Source organism: Mus caroli, unplaced genomic scaffold, assembly GCF_978045245.1.
Source record: "Mus caroli unplaced genomic scaffold, Mus_caroli_1 scaffold_19, whole genome shotgun sequence".
NCBI lineage: Eukaryota > Metazoa > Chordata > Mammalia > Rodentia > Muridae > Mus > Mus caroli.
In genome coordinates, this window is record NW_028227274.1 from 81,108,104 (window position 1) to 81,133,552 (window position 25,449).

Genomic DNA, 25,449 nt, shown 5'->3' on the forward strand with positions numbered 1-25,449 from the left:
GTGCGTCTGACCCGTGGTCAGGGGCGTTCTGGCCTGTCACTGTCCGGTTATCAGTCTGCCCAGATCGTCCTGGAGGGCTGCAGGGCTGCAGGGCGTTAGCTTGAAACTGGGAGGTGGCCTCCTTCAGGCGAGGACTGAAGGTCTGACATCGTGGTGAAGCTTCTGTCACTGCCGTAGATGCCCGGCTGTCCAGGGGCTGCTGCTGCTGAGGCGTGATTTACTCTCCCAGGAGCCTTTCTTCCCTTTCAGGAGGTTTGGGTCCAGTCCCCTGTGGTAGAGCCCTGGGGTTAGGAAGAGCTCACTGTTAGCACAAACTCTCCAGTTGAGAAATGGTCACAGTAGCCTGTTGGCTGGGTGGTAGCTGAGCTATTTGAAAGTGGGACCAGAGCTGAAATCCCACTGTCGGCTCAAATTTAATTTTGTAGGTTTTTGAAATTTCAGTCGGCAAATTAACAGGGCCAGTGGTGGCATTTCTTGGATGTTTTCTTTTGTGGGTGTGCGTGGTGTATATACTTGTCTGTGGGTGTGTACATGTATGGTGTGTGTGTGTGTGTGTTACTTACTCGTGGAGGCAGAGGTTGATATCAGGAGTCTCTCCTTGACCATGCTCCAGCCTCTCTTGTCTGAGACAGTCTCAGTGGACCTGAAGCTTGTTGGGGTCAGCCGGGCTGGCTGACCTGCCTCTTGCTGTCTGCCTTCTTCCCCTCACACACTAACCTATGTGGGTGCCAGGGGTCTAACCTCAGTTCTCATTCAGACCTTAGTCAACCCAGACATCGTTATGATGGTAAGGTTAAAATGTAGAATGTTTTTATTTCATTTTAAATAACTTTAATAAGTAGGTCTAGTTGGGCTAAAAACATAAAGGTCTGGGAGGCAGAGGCAGGAGGATTTCTGAGTTTGAGGCCAGCCTGGTCTAGAGAGTGAGTCCAGGACAGCCAGGGCTACACAGAGAAACCCTGTCTCGAAAAACAAAAAACAAACAAACAAACAAAATGTAGAATGTTATTAGCTTGGAAAATACATTTAAATTTTGATAATGAAAGTCTATGTAAGTGTCTTTGATAGTGAAAATTGATCATCAGACATCTAGTCTAGTATTTCTAATCTCTCTCTGCATATATAAAAAACTAGTTTTTATAACCAAAGCGTATCTGAGCAGAGGAAGTAGAGTGGAGAGCCACCCTGATGGTCATTCTGACCTTGGTGTCCTGAAGCTGTTTCTGTTGGTGGAGTTGTATTCAGATGTAAGGATGGATGGATGGATGGACAGACAGATGGGTATTTGATGTGTGTGTGTGTAGATATACACACACACACACACACACACACATCTCACATGTGCACGCACACATGCACGCACTCAGTTAATTCTTTGTACTCCTGATCTCCCTCCTCACTGTGGACGCTGGCCGCTGGTTGAAAGCTTTGGGGAAAGTAACTCTACATTTGTATTGCGTCATCCTTCTCTGAGAGGTGACACATGGCTCCCATCTCAGAACCTTTGCGGACCATCAGCAATGACCAGCAACATGCTGAATGATTGTGTAGCTTCCATGCAAATACTTAGCTTTCTGACAAAAGGGACATGGGCATCAGTGGACTGCCATCCGTATTGCTTAACGTTTTTGCGTCTGTGTTGGGTTCACGGAGAGGGTAGGTACTCAGCCTGCTTGTCAGTGTGTTGATTCCCAGCCTCTCTGGTCTCTGTGGTCTCCTGACACTGGCTGCTAGGCCAGCACGGTGTGAGTTGAGCATTCTGCGGTAATCATTTCTTCACCTCCAGGCAGCCACGATAAGTGGTGTGGGTGACCGCTGGAGCAGGCTGACTTTTGCCTTCTTGGAGGGGTCATGAGGCGTGGACTGGGATCTAGTAGGATGAATAGAACTGACTGCACCCTGGAAGCTTACAGTATAGGCTGGGACTTCTGATTGGCCATGGATCTCTGGTAAACCATCACAGAGATCTGTGTGCACACAGCAGAGTTGAAGAGTGGAGCATCTCTAGTGTTCACCACTTTCCCAAGGGTTCTGAGGCATCCTGGGAACCAAACTTGTATGTTTTTGACTTGTAAAATTGAGACAATCAAAAGTGGGCTGCCAACTTGAATAAAGATCTATAAGGGAAGAACCAGCTGTCTTCATTAAAACAGAAGACAGGAAGGAAGGGAACTGCACCTGAGGGAAGAGTCCTGCAGTCACTCCCTGTGTGTGGCACTGAGCTCCTTTGCTGTAGTCCAGAAGCAGCTGTGACTTGGGAAAACCTGACTAAGTTAAAAGCATGACATATGACAGTTTCTCTGAGCAGTGACGTGGAGTGCCAAAGCTCCAGACATTAGGGTTTTGATGAGAACAGAACCTGGACCTGGGAGACCCAGGGCGGGCCGGCATCCCTGCTAACAGTGGCTCCTGTATTATACAGTGCCCGCTTCTCTGAACAGAGAAGGTTCCTAACCAGGAAAGCTGTTCAGCCTGTCTGGCTTCTGAGGCCCGGTCCCTCTGCTTACAGCCCTGTAAGCCATGTTAGTCAAGGGCTAGTTCATGTCTCAGGAGCTCACCACACCTGGGGAGAACCCAAGAAGCACGGGCATGGTGGAGTGTTGATTTGTTTTGGTTGTAAAGACATTTTAACCTGGGGTGGGGTGGGGTGGGGTGGGGTGGGGTGGGGTTAGCTAGCAAATGCTCAGAATTCTGCACGGCTCCCAGGCCGACTCAGGGCCTCTACAGCTTGTGAGAAGACACAGACAGTACCAAAGAGTAAGTCGCTCTGCCACTGAGCAAGTTCTGTGGGCGTGAACTTGGTGAACGGACCAGACAAACTCTGGGCATACCTTGACTACTGCAACCCTCCCGTCCTCTCTCCTTCTGTGCCCCTAGAGCAGTGGCTCTGGGTCTCTCTCTGGGTCTCTGGGTCCCTTCCCCCTCACCCAGCAGCTTCTTCATCTTGCCTGAGTTGGCTAAAATGATCATCTGCCAGGAGAGGGTGGCCCCATTGCTGGCTGGCTTGTCCTTGATGTTAACCCCATCTGTGGAGACTCCTGCAGCATCCCGCCCCCCAGCCCCCATCTCACCACCACAGGCTTGCCTTCCACACAGACTCTCTTATTCCCCACATGGATTTCCTTATTCTGTCCCCAGTGGTTTGTCAGGGACACAGGTTTCCTTCCTAGGGTCGGTTGTGTCCTTGGGGTGACAAGGGTGAAGTGAACCCTGCTCTGCAGTATTGGGATTTGGATCTTCATAGCTGAATCCAGAGACTATAGGAGATCTTAGTCTCTGGCTGAAGGTGCCAGTTCTGACTGGCTTTAGTATACCCATGATCTGCTTTCCTAAGGAATTGTGTTAGTTACTGAATTAGTAGAATAGTCAAAGCAGGTTTCTAACTCATCAAACTGGATTCATCAAAAAAAAAAAAAATAGACACTTTCAAAGTTGAATGCATAGTCTGTGGATATATTATCTCTCTTAAATTATTTTTTTTCAGGTATTTCAAATATGTTGCTAAAGTCCCCTGTGTTTTAATGTTTGGCAATATTAATGAATATTGAAACAAAAACTAAGGTATTTTAAGACCTTTGGATAAAAGTCCACACAGTGCACTGCAAGATCTACAGAACCGTTTCAAAAGAAATCATTGTGTTTGGCGACCTTATAAGTTAAGCACTTGGTATGCTTTCTGCTAATGAATACCTGCTCAGAAGTAGGAATCTGTCTGTGGTATTCTAAAATAGCAGGGCACACATGGCGCACTGGGATAGAGAGCATATCATAAATTGGGCACAGGCGCCACCTAGTGGCCACGACAACACAATGCACTGGCCAGGATCCCATGGGGCAGCTGTTGAGAGGCACTGTCTGCCTTTATTTCCAGAACACAGAAGGCTTGTGTTATGAAATGGACTTTGTCTGCCAGTCAGACACGTGCTGTATTTTAAGCCTCAAGGTTTTGTTACTATGTAATCTAGATCTCTTTTATATTTTAAAAGGATCATTATATATATATATATATATATATATATACACACACACACAGACACACACACAACATAGAGACTTTGGATTTTTGTGTTGGAGAAGTATATATTACCACAGAACATTATTAAGCCACATTCATGCTGAGCTACACGTATGTCACCCTTGTTGGCTAGAAGGCACAGCAGCACCTCTCCTTTGAGTTCTTAATCTCCTTGTCCCTTTTCTCCTAAAACATTCCATGCAGGTGCACACACATGTATTTATAGTGTGTTTGCAGTTGGCCCAAAGGAGATCCGGTGCACACTCCTTCCTGTGCAGTGTGGTGGGCCAGGCTTGCATGCTGGGCTTGCAGTGGGCTTTCTGCTCCTCCTTACTGACTCGTACCTCCTCCAGCAGTTACTGCAGAGTTCTCTTGCCAGGCTCCCTCCACTTAAGGATCGATACACGCCCAGAGCCAACTTAGCGTTTCTACATGAGGATGCTGCTATTTAATCAGGAACTGAGATGTAACCATTCTCCAGTTCCTTCCTCGTTTCACATCCCCAGATGCAGTTGGAGCTGGCCCTTAGGGTTAGGAGACCCAGGAAGGCATAAAGGACAACGGGGTAAAGCAGGAAAAGGACTACAAGTTCTGTTCACTTTAGGGTGGCTCCGGTTTAAAGCAGCGGTGTGTGGTTTCCATGAAGGGGACTCAGTGGGCTCTAGGCTGGGAGGATGTGATTGTATTTTGTGGCTGACAGACTGCTCTTTAGTAGCAGAAAGCCTTTGCTAACATTCAAGGTGCCTCCGATTTTGTTGTTGCTCACAAGGTGGTTTTCGAAAACATTTTCTCATGCTTTAAGCTTTAAACTTTTCTTGTCTGACTTGGTAAATGTGTCTGTTCCGAAACTCTGCATTTCCTTTTTTTGTACCTCAGAACCGACTCTCAAAGGGCTGGGACCCTTCCATATCATTTGGGGGCAGAGTAGGTTCAGACATAAGTGGGACGGGGACACACACACACACACACACACACACAGAGGCTACAGTTCTTACTCTACTGTGTGTACAGCCCCAGGGGTGAAAGCTCCCATGGTCTCTGAAGCAGATACTCTGACCCAGGACTAGGCAGCATTCAAGGAGCTGGCTTTTAGTTTGTAAGCCAGCTAGTTTTATGTCAAGTTGGCCAATGTTAGAGTCATCTGAGAGGAGGTAATCTCAGTAGAGAAAATGCCTCTGTAAAACTGAGTCATAGAAGCCAGTTTGGAATTTTCTAAACTACTACTTGATGGGGCAGGACCCAGCTCCTTGTGGGTGGTGCCAGCCCTGGGTTGGTGTCCTGGGTTCTATAAGAAAGCAGGCTGTGGGGGGCTGGAGAGATGGCTCAGCAGTTAAGAGCACTGACTGCTCTTCCAGAGGTCCTGAGTTCGATTCCCAGCAACCACATGGTGGCTCACAACCCTCTGTAGTGGGATCTGATGCCCTCTTCTGGTGTTGTCTGAAGACAGCAACATTGTACTCATATACATAAAATAAATAAATGTTAAAAAAAAAAAAGAAAGAAAGGGAGCAGGCTGAGCAAGCCAGGGGGAGCAGGCCAATGAACAGCCCCGTCATGGCCTGTGCCTCAGCGCCTGCCCCGGCAGCTTTCGATGATGCTGAACTGTCATGTGCAAGTGTGAGCCAAACCCTCTCCTCTCCGGGTGTCTTTTGGCCGAAGTGTTTCACCACGGTGGTAGTTGCCCTAAGTAAGACAGACGGTCTGCGTGGGAGAGCTGGGCTTGACCCTTGGGAGTTCAGGGAGGCTGTGGCTTCCATTCTCAGGGCTGCCGCGGGGTGTCCTTCATACTTGTATTATTTATGATTCTCTAGAGAGCATGACTGAAAGAATGAGCACACACATGTATCATATGAGAGTGTGCGTGTGTGTGCATTAACAGCCCCCCCCCCCCCATATATATGGCTTTCTAAGAGCAGCTCACAGGCTATCAATAGTCCACGAGCCGCAGTCTCCTGGTAGGAAGACCAAGGACTGGGTTGTTGCTTAGTCTTTGAGACCCAGCAGTCCCAGGCCAATGCTGAGTCCCAGGCAGGCCCTGAGATTGGCCAGTTGTCAGTCCATGCTAGAATCCCGAAGAAGCAGGTTCTAGCACCAGGAATGGCTCAGGTAAGCTAAACATGGACGAGAGTGAGGGCAGGCAGAGAAGAGACTGCCGCCTTCCTCCCTCCACACCCTTTATGTCTAAGCGGCCACCACAAGCTGAGGGTGGGTCTCCCACCTCAGATAGTTCAACCTGGAATATTCCTCCTAGGTGCTTAGGCTTTAGTTAATCCAGATGTGGTCAGCCAAGATTAACCACTACAGTTCTCTCTCTCTCTCTCTCTCTCTCTCTCTCTCTCTCTCTCTCTCTCTCTCCCACACACATTTCGCAGACCTCCTGTCATGTCTTGGCAAGCAAGCACGCACTGGCCTAGCTGGCTGAGGGGCTCAGGTACTTGAGGCATAGTTGTCCTGGTGTGGGGTGGACTTCTCTTGAGCTATGCTGTCCTGGTGGCCATGTGTTGCTGTCAACACTGGCTCTCCTTTCCTGTCCTTCCTTGTCCCCTGGTCTTCTGGGGGCAATCTATGTTCTTTGTGTTCTGAGAAACTCCTGCTCTTAGCTTCAGGGGACAAAGACGAGAACCTGCCCTGATTGCTGTGAGCCTGAGTCTTTGTGGAGTTGCTGATGACCTAGGCTTGCTCTCCTGGGGCCTTTACGCTAGAGTTTCAGTCTTTGCTGCCTCACTTGTCTGTCCGTGGATATAGATGCTTGGCAGGTTCCTGGCACCACTGAGCCAGCCCAAGGCACATTTTTGCTGTAACATCTGGTTGGTTGCTGCTTGTTTGAGGATCTGATGCCAAAGCTATGCTATGGGCCCAGCTTCCCCTTTCCCTCAGGGTGGCAGGAGACCCACCAGGCTGCTTTGTTCCTTGTTCTCTCATTGAGCCACAGGGCATGCAGGGAGGACACTAGCCCACTATGTGGATGGAGACTGGCCTGTTCTGTAAGGATTGTTCATGTGCTGCAGTTGCTGCCCACCATCCCCAGGAGAGTGACCTGTCCTGCTTCAGACTCGGTGTGGGAGCCTCTGTGTCCGTTTCTGAGGGGATGGCTTAGTCAGTACAGTGCCCGTGGTGCAAGCTGGAGGGCCTGAGTGTGATCCCCAGAGCCTACATAAGAACCTGGCTGTGGTAGTGTGCACCTGCCATCCCAGCTCTGGAGACGGAGAGACAGGCAGGTACCTGGGGCTTGCTGGCAGCCCCTCTAGCCTGGCTGGTGACTTCCAGGTCATTGAGGCCCTGACAGAGAAGGAGGACAGTTGTGGAGCAACACCTGAGAGTCCCTTCAGCATGCACACGCACACTCCCAAACATGCATACACATGTACAGTCATGCATTTGCTGTCATGTGGCCCCTTAGCTGCACCTTCCTGTCTGTGTCCTCCACAAAGGAGTGTGCTGTCCTTCCTGGATGATGGCTGAACTTTGCTCCCAAAAGACACATTCTAGGGTGCCGATATTGGTGGACCAGCTACTCTTCTATTGCTGCCAAAAACACCCTGACCAGTGCAGCTGTATAGAAGGAAACGTTTATTTTGGACTTTTAGAGTTGTATCACCAGCACAGTTAGGAAGTGTGGCAGTGAGCCACAGGCACAGCAGCAGAACAGCTGGGAGGCACAGCTGAAACCACAAACAGGGACAGAGGGGACACATTAGAAGAATGAGACCTTTTGAAACTTCAAAACCTGCTCCCAGGGACACTCCTCCAACACAGACATATCTCTTCCAACAAGGCCAGACCTAGTCCTTCCCAAATGGTTCTACCAGCTAGGGACCAAGTGCTATGAGCCTGTCGGGGCCTTGGGGTGACTTTGCAAGTGTCAGGCTGTCAGGGAATTGATCCTTGAGGTGAAGGGTGAAACTTGGTTGGCTCGCTTGAGCAGGTGCTAGGTCAGAACTTAGAGATTGACGTTTAAGTTTTGTTTTGTTTTTGTTTCAGACATTTAAGCATGGTAAAACTTTGGGCAGTGTCTACTTGACAATGTAAGCTTGGGGAGGTTACAGAGGGACTCTGCACAAAGGAGCCGAGCACCTGTCACCTTTGTAAGAAGAGTGTATTTCACGGACTGATACACAGTGCTCAGGCAGAGGCCTAAGGAGGATTTGTAATAAGCATAAAAATGGAGTCCCTGGTGGAGGATACAAAGTACATGGGGCCTCTCTCATAAGGGTGGGTTCTAGTCACTGAGAGACTAGGGCTGGAAATAAGGGCTAAACACTGCTCAGAATAGACTGACTCCATAGACCAACAAAAGGTCACCAGGGTCACCAGGCTGTCAGACGACATCCACTGCAGCCATCCAGGTGACCAGGTACCAGCCATTTTCTTCCCTGTGTGTTTTAACAGTCCTGGTCTTTCTAGTGCTTTCTGAAAACTGTGCCTCTCTCTTTCAGGGGGTGTTCTCATTCAAACCACCACACTCTTCATTGTCTAAAGGCCCCCAGCTCAAATTCTCAGCCTCCTCGTAAGAATGACACTCGTCAGTGCTAGGATTCCTGAAACTACAACTCCTTGGGACATAGCTCTTTGAGGCACAAGAACCAAGTTCTGGAGAGGGATTGGCCTTGTCCTGCGAGGTGGGACAGGCACTTCCTGATAGGGGAGGGAAGTTTAAAGGTCTGTTCTTATCAGAACTTCCAAAGGAGAAACTCAGGTGATTGTAGTGGTCGAGCAGGGTCAGAGCACCTGCTCCTGAAACCCGTGCCTGCATCAAGGGTCTAGGTGTGAACACAGGATGGGCTGGGAGATTAAAAACAGAGAACAAACCAGACCAAACCAAACTAAAACGCAAACCATCCAAAACCAAAAAAGTCCCACCCAAAACAACAACAGTAAAACAGAGCTAGTTTGAGGACATCCAGGGTCTCATAGAGAAAATTAATCATGAAAAACAAAAAACTCCAAAACCCCCAGAGAAGATAAAAGGAACTGACCTGCTTGCCTCTCTGCACATCTTCCTCTTTATTCTGTTCCAGGTAACTTTTTGTTTTGTTTGTTTGTTTGTTTGTTTGTTTTCGAGACAGGGTTTCTCTGTATAGCCCTGGCTGTCCTGGAACTCATTTTCTAGACCAGGCTGGCCTCGAACTCAGAAATCTGCCTGCCTCTGCCTCCCAAGTGCTGGGATTAAAGGCATGCGCCACTACCGCCTGGCTACAGGTAACTTTTAACAAATGTGTATTTCAGAGAATAGAAGGACCAGGCAGGCCCTCAGTGACCTTCAGAGCAGGGGCTTCACACCATTAGCCCAAGACAGGGTAGAGGCCTGGCTGCAGGGCAGAGTCTGACTGCCCGTCTTCATCAGATCACGACAGGCCGAGTGGTGGATCTGTGAGTCTGCCTTCCAAGCTGAGCCTTGTTCTCCAAGTGAGACAACCCTGTGGACACATTCAGGACTTGAGACACCATGATGGCTCCTTCCTGACTGTGGGCGGGACCGCCCAGGCCACTCCAGATTGGATTTTCCTTTTCAGTTTCCCCGTGGGGTTTTGCCACCATTATTTTTTTAGTCATTCACCAGCTGTTTTAATCTTCCGCTGTTCCCAGAACTAGATCCATCCATCGTATGAAGGCCTTAGGGGCTCAGGTTGGGTTAATGCATTTTTTGCAAAGTTGACAAAACTTTTTAATGCAGAACTCACTTTGAACACATGGAGTGCGTGAATGATCCTGAATGTTCCTTGGCCAGGGAGGAAACGAGTGCCTGTTAGTCTGTGTTGTAGAGATTCTCTCTCTCCAGATGTGAGGGGACAGTTTCTGGTGCAGTGGTGACCATTGTGGGAATCACACAGTGCACTCTTGGATTTATTTCTTAGTGAACATGGTCTGTATGCTTATAACATGCCCTAGTGTACCCTGATGTCCAAGCTTACGAGTATGCATAGATATACAGATTCTCATGACGTGAGTTGTTGTAGAAAGAGGTCTTTAAAGTGTTCTCTCATGTTTTTATATGTCTCACAAAAAATCCTCCTTTGAGACTGTAAATAAATGTCTTTTAGGCTATTTTGTTTGTTTTTAGATTTTTAAGTCTCTCTCTGTCTCTGTGTGTGTGTGTGAGTGTGTGCATAAAACTTCTGTACATGCAATGGAATTCACATTTGGAGGACAGTGTGTGTGTGTGCACGCTTGTGTGCATGCGTGTACAGCCTCTGCACATGCTATGGGATTCGCATGTGGAGGCCAGAGGATGGCTTTATGGATCTCACTTTCTCCTTTCGAGTGTCTCTGGGGATTGAACTCAGCGGCCTGCTTTACTTAGAGCCCCTTGACTCAACAGTGAGCCATCTCATTGGCCCTCAGCAGTTTGTAATTTTAACCCAGAATTAAAAGTTTTAGGGTTTTGATGTTTCAGAATTTTAAGCTGTTTGGAGTTTTATATCATAGAGATTATGATTTGTGGGTTTCACTGTTTGAGGCCATGAGGTCTGGGGTTGTGTTCTCCAGGATTGTGGCCTGAACGCCTTTCGTTTGATCTGAACCTCTCAGGGCAGGTGTCTGTCTAGTGCTGCCCTTGGAGTCTGGGGTGGTTCACACGGCACACACTCTAGCCTTCCCTCTCTCCTCCTGGTATTTCTGTTTCCCTTCTGTAGTTTTACCCCGTCAGTTTCCAGGCTTGTGCCTGCTGTGCTGCAGTGAAGGATTTGGCCTTTGTTCCTTGCTGTGGTCATGGATGGGTCAGGCGGTGGAGCCCTGTGTGTTCAGACACTGTGTGGGTGGGTGAGGCTCTGTGTGGGTGTGTGTATAGTGTGGCATTTTGTCATCCTCTTTGGTGAGGTTCCACAAATGTGCATCTTAGCTGGCCTAATTGAGTCAGCCACATTGTCCTTGACCCCAAGCCTGGAGCCCCAGCGTGTCCAGGCCTTATCTCCTGAATTTTCAGTTTAGAACTCTCTTGAGGGAAGTCACACCACACATGGGCCAAACACAGGGTTTAGTACTTAAAAACCGTACCTCAGGAAGAACACCACTAACATGCATGGGATGGTTGCTGACCATGTTTTTGTCTGTGCTGACGTGTCTGTTAGCCACTAGTGCCCCCCCTCCCCCTTGAGCAATTCTAGCCCTTGGCTGTTCGGAGTATTAGGCAAGCCAAGTCCACATATGCGTCAGGGACTCAGTATACAAATGTACCGAGTAACCCACTTAGGGACCTCTGTGTGCTCTGTTGTCATGGAGAGTACTCAAGAGGCACAGATGTGTCCCCAACCTGGTGGCACTGAGGTGAGCCGGTGGCTATGCTCCACCTGCTTGGGAACCCATGATTTCAAGCCCTGCGTGTCTCATGCGTGCCGAGCCAGAGTGGACCCTGCTCTCTGCCTCTGTGTCTGAGCTGAGAATCTGGGGTGTCACACACACACACACACACACACACACACACACACACACACACACACACACAGAGAGAGAGAGAGAGTCTTCTCCTTGGTCGTCCTGTTGTTGGAAGAAGGTTAGTCACTCAGGACGGGTGGAGCCAAACCCCTGAAATTGAACAATACACTATTGAGAAGTGTTTGGTTACACAAAGCAAATGTCAGTCATGGCGGATGCCTTGGACTCGGAAACACTAAGTACTCGGGTTCTTGGTCTCTCCCAGGAAGGAGAGAACTGGAACCAGCATTGTATCGTTCTGGCTTCCACCTCAGTTGTGGTTAAATGCCCCATGGAAGTCAACTCAGAGGGGGATGCTTTTGTTTGGTGTACAGAAGGCCGCTACTCAGTTCAGGGTGTCACGGTTTAAGGATCTTTTCACGGTCCCGATTCCAAAGCCCCTGCTGCGAGGAGCCATGGTTCTGGGGTTCCTGTGGAGAGCTGTGGTTTCTGTGTCCATCACAAGTGTGTGTCAGTTTCCCCCCCAGTGCAGCCTGAGTCTTTACCATCACCTTTAAGAAGCCTGGTTCAACTTCTTCATGTCCCCGCCCCCCTTTTTCTTGTTTGCCCAAAGTCGAATGGTGTCTGCATTCAGGTTTATGGCCATGGTATCTGTAGTGTGGTTTCTGAGCCACTCTAGCATGCGCTAAGAACAGGCTCCTGTCTCTCAGGAGCCTTTAGCCAGCTCTTTGGAGCTGACTAGAGTGGGATTGTGGCTGTCCCACCCCCATCTTACCAATGCATAGCTCTGCTGACCTCCATGTTCTGGCACAGTTGCTAGGAGACTGTCCGCCGACCCCCATCTCCTTGGACAGGGCACACACTCTGCTCCTTCTCTTTTGGGACCCCCACCTTCTGTGATGACTGCTTTCTTACCCGACAAAGAGTCCTTTGAGATAGTTTTATGATAAAATTACCATGACGAATCTCTCAAAACCACACAGAGAACGTTTTAAAAGAACCGCGTATATACCTGCATCCCACCATCTCAGTGTGCGCTAAGGGTGAGGGCTGTGAGCTAAAGACCACCATGGTCTCATTGGTGGTAAAGAGCCATGTGTTGCCTAGAGAGGGCTTGGACATTTGCAGGGCACTTCCTGAAGATTCAGACCCAGGTGTGAATAAACCAGTTCACATTTAAAGGAAGCTTTGCTGAGCCGTGTCCTGTTCACTGCAGTACTAACAGCAGAGCCTAGTCCTTACCGTGGTGGTCAACAGCCAGCACGTGGCCCTTTCTAGGCAGGGGGCTGGGTGTGGAGCCCGCAGTCTATCCTTCTTGCCAGTGTACTGAGCTCCCCACGAGCAGTGGGCGCCCAAGCTTAGGGCTACACCCAGGATTCGCTCACCTGTCTGGTGACCATAGGTGGCACTGTAGAGGTAGAGAGAGTAACAGAGCCCGTGTGTGTGTGTGTGTGTGTGTGTGTGTGTGTGTGTGTGTGTGTATACATGCGCGTGTGTGCACAGGCCTTCGAAGGGGACTTAATATCAAGATTTTAGAGTTGAAAATTGACCTTCACGATGCAGAGTCAGAGGTTGGCACTGGGGCTCTGGAAACTGTTTCACTCCTGCTCTGTGTTATCAAGGTCATGGGGGCCTCCCTGCTGGCTTTTACCACAAATTCTCTGTGGTGACCACAGATAGCATAGTGCCCTCCTTGTAGAGAGTTCTAGAGCGTCCAGAGTACCATGTGGTTACAGTTAGACCCCTTTGCTAACTTCTTTTAAAGTTGTTACTGTCATTTGTGTATGTGTATGGAACTGCACGCATGCTGCAGGAGGCCCACGGAGATCAGAGGATGGCTTGTGGGAGTCAGTGTCCTCCTCCTAAACTGTGTGGGCCTGGAGTTCCTCTTGCTTACTGTGTGGGATGTAGGGATCAGTAGCAAGTGACTTTACCCCGAGAGCCCTCTTATCAGCTCTCGGTCTCTAAGTATAACCAGTCACCTTCTCTTGAATCAGTAGTGGTGGGTAGCTACATGTAACAAGATAGCATGAGTCCTTTGCCTGTCTTTGGGTCATTTTAGTTCATTGAAAACTGACAGTCTGTCTGGTAGAGTATTGCTCTCTCTGTGTGGCTCATTCCTGACAGATCTGTTAAGAGTAAACCCAACCCCAGCACATCCTTCCTGCAATGCAGGCCCTGGTCCTGAGATGAGGCAGGCTCCCTTCCAGCCTTCCACCTCAGCCACCGTTCCCCCCCCCCCCGCGCCCCACCCCCCCAGCCTCAGCACCTCCTGAGAAGTGGTTAACTTCCCTTTTACATTTTGCATCCTGCAGGGGCCCAGCCTCGCCACTGCTGCTCTTCTGGAGAGGTGACACCCACAGCACTCTCCAACGGAGACCAGAGTCACAAGCTTGGAAATAACCTGCCAGAAAAAGACATCAGCGAGCCCAAGGTGGGGAGCGCCATGCCGTCTGTGTCCATACTTGAAAACAGCAGCAGAGAGACCGCCAAGGGTCCCGAGCAGCATAGATATTCTCTTGACCTAAAGATGCCAGCATTTCACCCCAAGCAGGAGGTGCCCAGCACTACTGACCGGGTAGATTTCCCTGCGAGCATGGAGATAACTAGCCTGCAGCACACCTTGGACAGCCAGGCCGGGCATTCTAAAGAAAAGCTGTCCGATTTGCACAAGGAGCACTGCGGGGTAGGAAAGCGGGCATCCGCCCCGGACCTGGTCCCTCTGGACTTGAGCATGAGGTCGAGCAGGGATGAGCCCAGCGGTAAAGAAGCGTGCTCCCTGCAGGCGGCCCTGGTCATTCACCCGTGTCCTTACTGTACCCACAAGACCTACTACCCCGAGGTCCTGTGGATGCACAAGCGCATTTGGCACAGGGTCAGCTGCAGCTCTGTCGCACCTCCTTGGACTCAGCCCAGTGGCCACAAGAGCATTCGCAGCAACCTGGTTTTCCTCACTCGCAGTGGGCGCACAGGCCCTCCACCTGCTCTTGGGGGCAAAGAGTGCCAGCCCCTGCTTCTTTCTCGCTTTGCCCGCACCCAGGTGCCAGGTGGGGCGCCAGGATCAAAGGGCAGCTCCTCTCCCCTCGGGGTGACCACAAAAGCCGCTAGCATGCCTAAGAATAAGGAGAGCCATTCCGGGGGCCCCTGTGCTCTGTGGGCCTCTGGCCCCGATGGATATCGACAGACCAGAGCTGGACATGGCCAGGAGCCTCCCAGCGCTGCAGTGCAGGGGCCCCTGGCCAAACCCAAACAGGAGGGCAGCTCCAGGTTGGCACCTTCCCCAGGCAGTGGGGGCCTCAGCAGAAGTACCACCCCCACACCCTCAGTGATAACCCGTGTTGGTGCCCAGCCCTCGGCCAATAGCAAACCAGTGGAGAAACTTGGGGGCCCAGCAGTGGGGACTGGCTTTACCCCTCCGAATAAGCACAGTGCCCCAGACTCTCTGAAAGCCAAATTCAGTCCTCAGCCTCAGGGTCAGCCTCCATTGAAAGGTGAAGGAGGCTCTCCTCTACCTCCCCGAGAACCCCCTGTGAAGGCGGCCCAGGAGCTGAGAACACTAGCCACCTGCACAGCGGGGTCCAGAGGGGAGGCGGCCTTGCAGGCCCCACCTGGTGCGCCTCCCACCTTAAACTCCGCCAAGCAGGAGCCGGCAGCTGAGGGGCAGGAGAAGCGCTTGGACATCCTCAGTATCTTTAAGACGTACATTCCAAAGGACTTCGCCACCCTCTACCAGGGCTGGGGTGTCAGCAGCCCTGGGCCCGAGCACAGAGGTAAGAAGGGGGGGCTCCCTCCTCCCTGGCTGCTTGGAAGGTCACAGTGTGCTTACCTTCTTCACCTGAGCCATCAGGGCACATACCAGCAAGTCGCTGCCTCCTCTTGACCTGGCTACCCTAGCTCTCAACAGGTGTCCCTCTCCAGAGCTTGTGTGTCTGGGGCAGCAGGCAGCAGGCAGCAGGCAGCAACTTTTGACTGTCCCCTTCCTGTGTTTGCTCTGTTTTGCAACTTGACAGAAGCAGACAGACCTGACCACATGACCCGTCACTTACAAAACATTGGTGCACATGCCCACTGTGTTTGTCTATTGAAGGGACGTGTACGTCTTTCATTTGTGTATAAATAATACAGAAGGCGTATACACAGTACCCTGCAGGCAGGGTCTTGCAGGAAATGGGAGTATGCATAAAGAACTGAGGGTTGAGCTGTCTCTGAGTCCTCCAGCAGTACTTACGGTGTCCCCATCCCTCCTTCTGTGTCATTCTTCACAGGCAACAGCAGTGCTGCTCAAGTCTCCCGTGTACGTGGGCCCACTTGTGTTCTGGATTTTGGATCCTTTGAGATTTTGGAATAGTTACATATACATAGTAGTTTAAGAATGTGGCCCAAATCTGAAGGCAACATTGATTTATGTCTCACACGAACCTTTCACACGCAGTCTGGAGGAGGAGGTGGTGGGGGCAATGATGTTAGTAAGTTTGTCCAGGAGCTGAGGCGAGGCGTGAGGTCTTAAGGTTTGGAGCATTTCACACGGATGTCCGCAGTTTCAGCAGCCGGTAGCGTTCACGAGAACTTCCCAGTAGATCCCCCCTACCCTGCCAGTTGGCTGTGTCTTGGATACAGTAACCCTGTACCACAGTCCTGTTCGTGAATGTAAGTGGAAGGCTGCTTTCACTTAGCAGGTATAACATGGGGAAGAACAGAGACAGCTGATTAAGATAAAGTCAGGAAGATTTGTAAATTCAAGGACGGCCTTGGTATATAAACAGGATCACACAGCAAAAAACCAAATCACTCCACTCTCTGCTTCTTCCTGTGGTCCTAGCCCTTCCTTGAGAGGTGTGTTGGTCACAGAGAAGTGGCTTCATTACTCTGAAGCAGCTGTCTTTGTCATCCAGTGCCTCAGATGTTAGAGAGCTGTGCGGCAGGGCTGTGGGGACCCCAGTTAGTAACAGCGCTCCGTCTGTGGGTGTTGGCCAGCCTGCTGGTTCTTACTTGATTTGGGGGTGTGTCTGTGGCTGGCGAGGCTACCCCATTTCTCAGCTTTGGCTGTGTGAGTGGTTCTTGGTCCCAGCAGCCCCGTGCGGTTGTAGATTGTCTCTGTCATGTGAAGTGGCAGTATGGCTGGCTGCGGGTGGGAAGCTGTTCTCCATTCTTCTGGAGAAGATTCTCTTGGAACCCACAGTGGGAGAGCCGCCTGTCAGGCTGGCTAGTCCTTGGCAGCTCTTCTCTGTTGTCCCGGCCTCTTGCAGCTTACTCGGATGTTCACACCATGTTGTAGTAACTATTTGAACTAGTTACCCGCTGGTGGCTTCTGTAATGTATGGCGCTTGACCTACCAACGTATACCTCGGTGAGCCAAGCAGCCAATGATACCATACACTGGCTGCTGTAAAATTCTGAGTTTCTCACAAATATCTCCTGTTTGAATGGAAGACTACCTCGGGAGCAAATAGCTTCAGCTTGTTTTCCTAGAACCTCAGGTTGTGAAGGCAAGCCCTCCACAGTAAAACACGGCCTGCTTAAAAAGCTCCCCTCCCCCACCTCTTCTGGCCCATGCTGCTGTGTGTGTCTGGGCAGTAGCTGCTGATTTCAGATGGTCTGAGCGATTCTTTTGTAGGGTGGGCCGTGGAGCCTCCACTACCCCAGCAGAACATAGAAGAGCGACTGTTGCTGCCTCAGGGGCCTGGTCCCAGCTTGTCAGAACAAACCCCACTGCATTCACGGTCTTGCTACAGAGCAGCCCCAGAGTCTGGAAACACGGGCTGTGACAGGAGTGGTTTGTTAGTTCAGTAGTTATAAAAAGTCACTGTGTCTCCAGTCTGACCCGCTTGCATTACATGCTAATACAGACTTCAGACAGAGAAAAGAGGTAATTCTAGATAAAATAGTATGCATGTACTTCCTTATTGGAACTTAAAAAGTCATCTATACTAAAGCTATGACAGCCATGAATGTCTCATTGTTTCGAGCAACCTTCTGGCCATGTGTTCCTCCTTACATATCACACATCCCATGGCAGTGAGAAACATGCCAGGCTGCATGTGTCTCTGCGTGGCCAGGGCTGTTCTCCCACTGTGGACTCTGCGGTCCTAAGGTAGCAGGTCACAGCTGTGTGTTCCCAAGGGAGTCTTCTGTTCAAATGGAAGATATTTTTGAGTAACTCAGAATTGTACAGCAGCTTGGGTGTGGTATCAGCGGCTGTGATGAGCAAGAGTCCTTCCTTAAAATAGTAAAGCGAATGTGCTGGTAGATGTGTGGACTGTGTGTGTGAGTGTGTGTGTGTTAGTGTGTGTGGGGCTGTGTATGTTAGTGTGTATGGGCTGTGTGTGTTAGTGTGGGGCTATGTGTGTTAGTTTGTGTGTGGGCTGTGTGTGTTAGTGTGTTAGTGTGTGTGTGATGTATGTTAGTGTGTGTGTGACTGTGTGTGTTAGTGGGGGGACTGTGTGTGTTAGTGTGTGTGAGAAGTATGTGTTTGTGTGGGACTGTGTGTTAGTGTGGGGCTGTGTGTGTGTGTGTGTGAGGCTGCATGTGCTGGTTCAGGGACTGCATCCCAGGGCTTGCATGGGGAGGGGACAGCAGTGGGAAGATTGACAGTGAGTGTGTGTGTTGTGGCAGGGCAGCTGTTGGCCCTGTCTGGGTCATCACTTGGTGTCTCTCTGTGTGGTTGGCTGAAGTGCTTTGATGCCATGAGGTATACCCGGAACATTCTGGAAGGTGGGCAAGCAGTGTAAGCAGAAGGATCCTGGGCATTGCGCTCGGTAGAGCATGGAGGGTGCAAGATCACTTTCCCGACTGAGCCATCCTAGAGAGGAGCATGGCTACCCACAGGCTCCCGTACGCCAGCCCCTTGGCTGAGGCAGATGCAGGACACTAGCCTGCAGAGTCCAGGGTTGCTAACCGGGCAGCTGAGTTCTGCTGCCGGGGATTCCCTGAGCTCCCGAGTGCCTGGCTTTGTCTCTGGGGGTGTAGGCCTTCTGCAGTTGGCCTTGCTGCCTTGTGGATGGCTCTGCCATTGCTTGCCCTGTTCAGTCGGACACAGTTTTACTTTTCTTTCCTGTATTTGTAGGGTCACATGTAGAAAATCATTGTTCCAATCAAGAGTAAGAAAGGGTGCAGGTGACGTATGCTGCTCACTCAGGGCCTGTGACCTTTCCCACGGATCACCTTCCCCTCCACCCTGAGTGCTGATCTGTTAGCATCAGTCAGGGGCTTTGGGGCCATTCTCAGTGTTTTTCGTGTGTCCCGAGTAAGTCTACAGGGATACAGAGCCCGAGAGTCTGCAGGTCTCTCCGTGCAGACTCATTTTCCTCACCTGCACAGCAGGGAATGGGATGTGGTTTATGTAGCTCCTCTCTGTTGAGTTTGGGGACCCAGGGGACAGTCCTGGAGGTGTGCTCATGTCCTTTCTGTTTGCCTTGAGTGTCACCTGTCAGGTGGTAGGGATGAAAGCAAGCAGGCAGAGGAAAACACGTGAGAGAATCGTGGCCACAGAGAAAGGTACATTTTCTAGTTCTGGTTTCCTGCACACTGGAGCGGGGGTCCTGGCTGCAGGTGTTACGGGAAGGGAAGGGGGCCAAGGGTGGCTGAAGTCACATGATGCTCCTGGCTTTGAGGGAAACCCAGGACCCAGGCTAGGCAGAGGGGTGTCTGATGCTCTGTCCTGCTGATGGATAGCCTATAGTGGGGGCTACTGCCTGCTGCTTGCTGCCAGCCAAGGGCTCCATGTCTTTTCTGTGCTAGAGGCAGATATGTAGGAGGCCATGGTGAGGTGGCTGCTGTTTGCTGCTCTGCATCTGTCTACTGGGAATTCAGTTGTAGGCATAGTGGGCTCTGGTCCTAGTCACTTCCTGCTGTCTCAAGACCATCTGTGTGACACTGATGTCACTTTCATCTGCTGGCTACACTGCTTGACAGGTGACACACAGCCCTGGGTGGCACACACAGCCCTGGGTGTCTCTGGGGCATTTGTGTGACCCACTGTAATTTATGTATCTTTGCAGTCTTGTGTACCTGGTTTGTCAGCTACGCCAAGACGAGGCTGACAGGTGTCACAACCAGTGACGGCTTCTCACACTGACACGTCGGACAGACTAACGATGTCCTCCTCTCTCCCTCCCCTCCCCTTCCCTCCTCCTCTTCCTCCTCTTCTTCCTCCTCCTCCATGTTGTACCACATCACTGACAGGGACATCACTAACAGGGACACCACGGACACAGGCCCACCAGGGAGACTTTGTCTGTGTGGAGTGCGGCAAGAGTTTCCACCAGCCCAGCCAACTCAGGGCCCACCTTCGGGCACACACAGGTACCACAGCCCTGTGCCATGTGACTGGCCAGTGTCAAGTGTGTGTGTGTGCGTGTGTGTGTGTGTGTGTGTGTGTGCGTGTGTGTTGTGGGGGCAGCTGGGGTATTTCCTAGTCTCATTTTGGTGTTGTAACAAATGCTATGAAAAGAACAACTCGGAGAGGACAGGGTTTAGTTGGCATGTACTTCCATATCATGTTTCATCACTGAGGGTAGTTAGTCAAGGCAAGACCTCAAGGCAGACACCATGCAGGAACACTCATTGCTGGCTTGCTTTCTGCCTCACTGACTCACAGGCTTATGCTTGATTAGCTTTTCTTAGCCCAAGATCAGCTGACTATGAATGGGTCCACCCACAGTGGGCTGTATCCTCCTCCCAAGATCAGCTGACTATGAATGGGTCCGCCCACAGTGGACTGTATCCTATTCCCAAGATCAGCTGACTATGGATGGGTCCGCCCACAGTGGACTGTATCCTATTCCCAAGATCAGCTGACTATGGATGGGTCCGCTCACAGTGGACTGTATCCTCCTCCCAAGATCAGCTGACTATGGATGGGTCCGCCCACAGTGGGCTGTATCCTCCTCCCAAGATCAGCTGACTATGGATGGGTCCACTCACAGTGGACTGTATCCTCCTCCCAAGATCAGCTGACTATGAATGGGTCCACCCACAGTGGACTGTATCCTCCTCCCAAGATCAGCTGACTATGGATGGGTCCGCCCACAGTGGACTGTATCCTCCTCCCAAGATCAGCTGACTATGAATGGGTCCACTCACAGTGGACTGTATCCTCCTCCCAAGATCAGCTGACTATGGATGGGTCCACTCACAGTGGACTGTATCCTCCTCCCAAGATCAGCTGACTATGGATGGGTCCGCCCACAGTGGACTGTATCCTCCTCCCAAGATCAGCTGACTATGGATGGGTCCGCCCACAGTGGACTGTATCCTCCTCCCAAGATCAGCTGACTATGAATGGGTCCACTCACAGTGGGCGGGATCCTCCTGTATCAATTACCAATCAGAATATTGCCTGACAGACATGTCCATGGCCTACCTGATCCAAGCATTTTATCAGTGAGAGTCTCTCCTCCAGGCGACTCCAGGGTGTGTGAGGCAGACTGACCAGCACAGAGCTTTTTCTGCTAGCCACTGCCTGTCACCCTGGGCATATTTAGGCTCCAGCTTTGGCGACGCTTTACTTATCATCTGCCTACCTCTCAGTTGACCTTCAGTCTCCCGTTCAGTGCCTGGCATGGCTTTTTGGTTTAGTTCGAGAAATACCCTTTTGTGTGGGTTCTTTTTAACGAGAGTCGACCTTCAGAAATGGGTATGCTAATGAGCTACAGGTGCCACCATCATCTGTGGCAGCCAGACCTTCTTCTAACTCATGGCCTGGTGACTCCCATCCTAACGGGCAGAGCTAGTCTATGGATATGCGTATGGAGACTCCTTGTGTGATCAGCAGGTCCTGAAACACCTGCAGATCTCTGTATAAATCTGGCTGAGACCTGCACGGGCTACCTGTGTGTCACAACAGAGCCAGGAGTCTTAGCGAGATGGGTACACTGTCTAGCAGTGTGACACACACACATCCCCAGAAGTCAACCTGATGCCCAGTGACACAGGCCGCGTGATCAGCAGAGCAGAAGACAGGCCCCTTTACCCACACACTGACAATTGATGTTGCTAGTGATTGCTTTCCACGGTGTGGCATCTGTATTAGGAATGCTAGTGGCCCCAGGTGGCCATTATCAAGGGCTCTCACTGTAAGTATAACGAGGAACTGGGGTTTTCCAGGTGCAGGCTAGGTGCTGTGTGCTTCTAGGAAAGTCCTTCACTCTTAACGGCCTCCTTGATTGATGCGCAGGGATCTCATTGCCTCTCTGCTAACAGACCCTTTATTCCCACAGTGGTGTTTGAGTGTGACGGTCCACGAGATTCTGAAGTTCACACAGCCTCCACGGATGCCCCTAAACAAGTATGTCCTATGCTGCATGTCTGGTTGTCAATGTGGTGTCTGCAAACAGTTGGGACACAGGGTTCGCCAAAGCACCTGTGTATGATGTGGGCAGTGGACTAATTCCATGTCAGCCAGGGCTGTTGGTGGGTGACCAGAAAGCAGGAGGCCACTTAGCTGTCAGCTGCTGCAGATCTGCCCATGATGGCTGATAGGGAGGGGGAGTAGGCAGTGACTAGTAGTGACAAATGCATTACAAGATTTGGTTATTTTCCACCGTGTGTGGGTCTAAGTTGGCCTGTGAATAAATCCCGTCCTGCCTCCTTTAAGGGCACTGCTTTTGGATTCTTTTGTAAGAGATGCCTCTTCAAGATGTTAATCTGATGTTTCACAGCTGTATGACCTGGTAAAACAGCCTATGTGCCACCCCTAACACCTCCTGACAGCGTAAGAATGTAGATACCCCATTGTATGTGCGTGGGACATAGCAAAGCCCTGTGCTGCGCTTGGTTCAGACTGTGCCTCTGAGGACAGACCATCTGTTCAAGGTTTCTTTTCTGTCATCCTAGGCTGATAGTTTGCACTGTCTGGGACCTTCTGCCTGCCCTCCACCCCTCCCACTGTCTTCGTCCTTCACACCACTAGGGATTCAGGTCTGTGTGCCTGACCCCAACGTGTGCCATGTTCTGTAATGACAGGAAGGATTAATGCCTATAGTGACGCATCAAGGAACTTTTGAGGATTATTTTAGTTTATTTCAGTAAAAATCTGTGGTTTAAACATGGAAAGCAGTTCCTTTGTGGTAGTGATAGAGTTTTTCAAGTGAATATAATCTCTCCAGAATGCTGAACAGAAAGGTTGTCCAGCAGAGAGCCTGCTGGACAGTGCTGTCTTAACAGACCTCATGGCCAAGTGCTACAGAAGAGTCCCCCAAGAGGTGTGCGGGACGCAGTGACAGGATCATGATTATGTGACTAGAGGACTGCTTTTGGGTGTCACAGCTAGAGTGACTCCTAGGCTCTCCTGTTCACAAGTGGCCTCCAAGGCCACCAAAGGCCCACATTTGCTAAGTGTATCTGCTGGAGCGGGATGAACCAGGCAGATCTGCCAATAACCAGCCAGTTTCCTAGAACCGGTGACCTCACTTGATGTGCCTAATTCTTCTCCAGCTTGTACCCACGGGGAACGTGGAGATAGACGTTTCCTGCTATCTACGACCTACCAAGATTGTGGGCTGGGTTATTCCAGAGTTACTTTTTAATCCTGAGTGTTTATGTTAATTGTTACTGCCTCCTGGTTCTGACAGAGAGGTAGATGATGATGATGTGACCCCTGTCTCTCAACGTGGTGCTGTGTTGTTACACTGCCCGCCCTGCCCCTCTACATCTCAGGATCGTCTGGAGCTGCTAGATGAGTGGACCCAGCCCCAGGCACACATTTGTTTTCCACGAAGCCTCAGCTGGCCAACTCTCCTGTCTGAAAGGACAGAAGTGGCCCAGGCCTTGGGTTTAACCCAGCCTGACTTATCCTTCTTTTACAGCAGCTAGTTGGTTTAATTCCATTTTTAAGGTCATGTGCTCCAGTGCCCCTGTGCCCTCCCTTACCTTGAAAAGCAGTTTTTGTTTATTTTTCATAGAATGTTCTGGGTCTTTATGGAAATCCCATTTTTGTTAATGTATTTTGGAACTGTAAGAGTCTTAAAGAGTTTTGTTGTCAGGAGAACACGTCTTTAATAAGTTGGGGCATTAGCTATGGGCTTCCTTCCTGCTGGGTCTTGTGGTTCATTCACAAGTGCAGCTGTGAATTTAGGACGTGTTAATCTAGAACTGGCTTATGCCATTATTAACGCCAGAAATGGATTTTGTTGCTCCTGTCCAAGAACTTTCCTAACACCAGCTAATCGATATTCATATTGGGAAGTCGACAAGGAAAGAGGGGGGATCTGAGACCTGAGGTCCTCACCCCTAGGCAGGGATAGGGGAGCAGAGCGAATCCATTTCCAGATGAAATTCCTGTTGTTTAAGAAGCCTCTTAGCAACACCAGTAGGAATCTCCAGTAAGCAGGTAGCTTGGAGGAGGAGTGGCAGCAGCCTCTATGTTTAGTGGCTGTCAGCTTTAACTCATTCGAGGCCAGCTGAGTGGGCGCTGAGCTGGGATAATAAAAGGTACTGGATGCAGAGTTTGGAGGAGAAGGGTCTCACTGTAGCTGGGGTGCATCTCTTCTCCTGTCGGGAGGCAGCCCACCCCGGCACGGGAGACACACACTGTAAGGGAGTCTTTGTTGCCAGATACTCTCACAACCGAGAGTTGTCTAAATACTGGGGGGGAGACTCTCCAGCAGCGCTAGACCACACAGAGGCCACAGCGGGCCGCTTGTCTCTCTGTGTGCACAGGCCATGCTCACGGGGACTCTCAGTACCAGCTTGTGCTAAGGCGCAGCCTGGGGGCCTCTGTCTTCACGTCCCCCAGCCCTTTCAGGATGTGCCTAGAGGTGTGTGTGTGTGTGTGTGTGTGTGTGTGTGTGTGTGTGTGTGTGCTGGTTTTGCTTTGTGTGAGAGACCAGTCGCTACTTACTTGTAATCCAGGAGAGTCATTGGCTTGAGCAGTCTTGTGAACACAGAGTTCCCAGTAGCTCTTCTTGCCAGTTAGCACATGGAGGTTTTGTATAAAGAGCTGCAGAACAACTGTCCCGGCTAATGTTGTCATCGTACAGGACCCAGAGTCATGTGAGAGAGCAGCTTTTGGTATGTCTGTAAGAGCGTAACGAGAGGAGGCTAGGTTTGGTGGGACTCAGGGCAGCACTAACTCTGGATGGCACCAGGCCGAGTGCTGGGATCCTGACCTGCACAGACCGGGTGGACCATGCTATGTGCTGGTTCCCTTCCTCCCGCCGCTCCTCCCTTCGCCTTGCTTCCTGACAGAGCATGTGGTGTGACTGCTGCCCAAGCTCCTGATACCAAGACTCCCTGTGCTGCAGACTGTACACTTGAACTGTGAGCCAAGATTCCCTTCCTCCCCTAAGTTGCCTGGTCTGGTATTTTGACATAGCGACTGGAAAAGTGACGAGTGCACACTGTATCTGAATATCAGCCTTTCCGTTTCCCATGTCAGACTTAGAGAACCACAGCGTGCTGCAGGTTCTGGTGACAGACTGAACCAGCGTGGGCTCTGGCAGGGCTCTGAAGTGATTGGTTACTCACCGTCACCTCTCAGGCCCCCTCGTACATGAACTTGGAGGAGTGAGGGACCTAGTTTCCTGGTGTGTCTGAGTGCAGTCTCTCCCTGCACATGTCCTGTGTAAGCCTCTCTCAGGTCACCAACCTCTCCTTTATGGTGCCCAGAGCCTCTAATAGGAAGGAGGTAAGAGGCTTGTGGCCGGACCTCAGAACTTAGGTCATGGCGTGAGTTCGTAGAAGGCAGCTGTGACCACGTGGCCTGTCATCTTAACTGCTATTATTTCTCAAGAATTGTAACAAACAAGATTAAAACACAAACTTAGGACACCATGCTGAGCTGAGGAGCCATGTCCATGGGAGGGCACTGTGGGGGAGGGGCACAGGCCATCTCAGGACACTGCCATCTCAGGCACTGTCGCATCTTTGCTGAAGATGAGCCTTCACAAGGAGGAAGAGAATTCTAAACCGTATTTCTAGGGAGAGTCGCCCTTCATTTGTTTAAAGATACCGGCTGCATCATGTCCACGTTTAGGTTCCTGTAATCCTCCTCATTTGCCATTAGAAAAAAACCAACTTTTTGAAAAATTATATGTTAAATATTATTGGCCCATGGTAAAACCTGT

General features: G+C 50.6%; 1 protein-coding gene across 4 annotated transcripts in view; it reads left to right on the forward strand.

Moving 5' to 3' along the window:
* Positions 1 to 25,449, forward strand: part of Znf516 (zinc finger protein 516) — a 92,962-nt gene that overhangs the window by 60,399 nt on the left and 7,114 nt on the right. For all 4 annotated transcript variants that reach the window (XM_029471882.2, XM_021150987.3, XM_029471881.2 and 1 more), the window contains exons 3-5: positions 13,702 to 15,156; positions 19,568 to 19,687; positions 21,604 to 21,671. In XM_029471882.2, the coding sequence (XP_029327742.1) occupies positions 13,702 to 15,156; positions 19,568 to 19,687; positions 21,604 to 21,671 (1,643 nt within the window). The remainder of the gene's footprint in view (positions 1 to 13,701; positions 15,157 to 19,567; positions 19,688 to 21,603; positions 21,672 to 25,449) is intronic.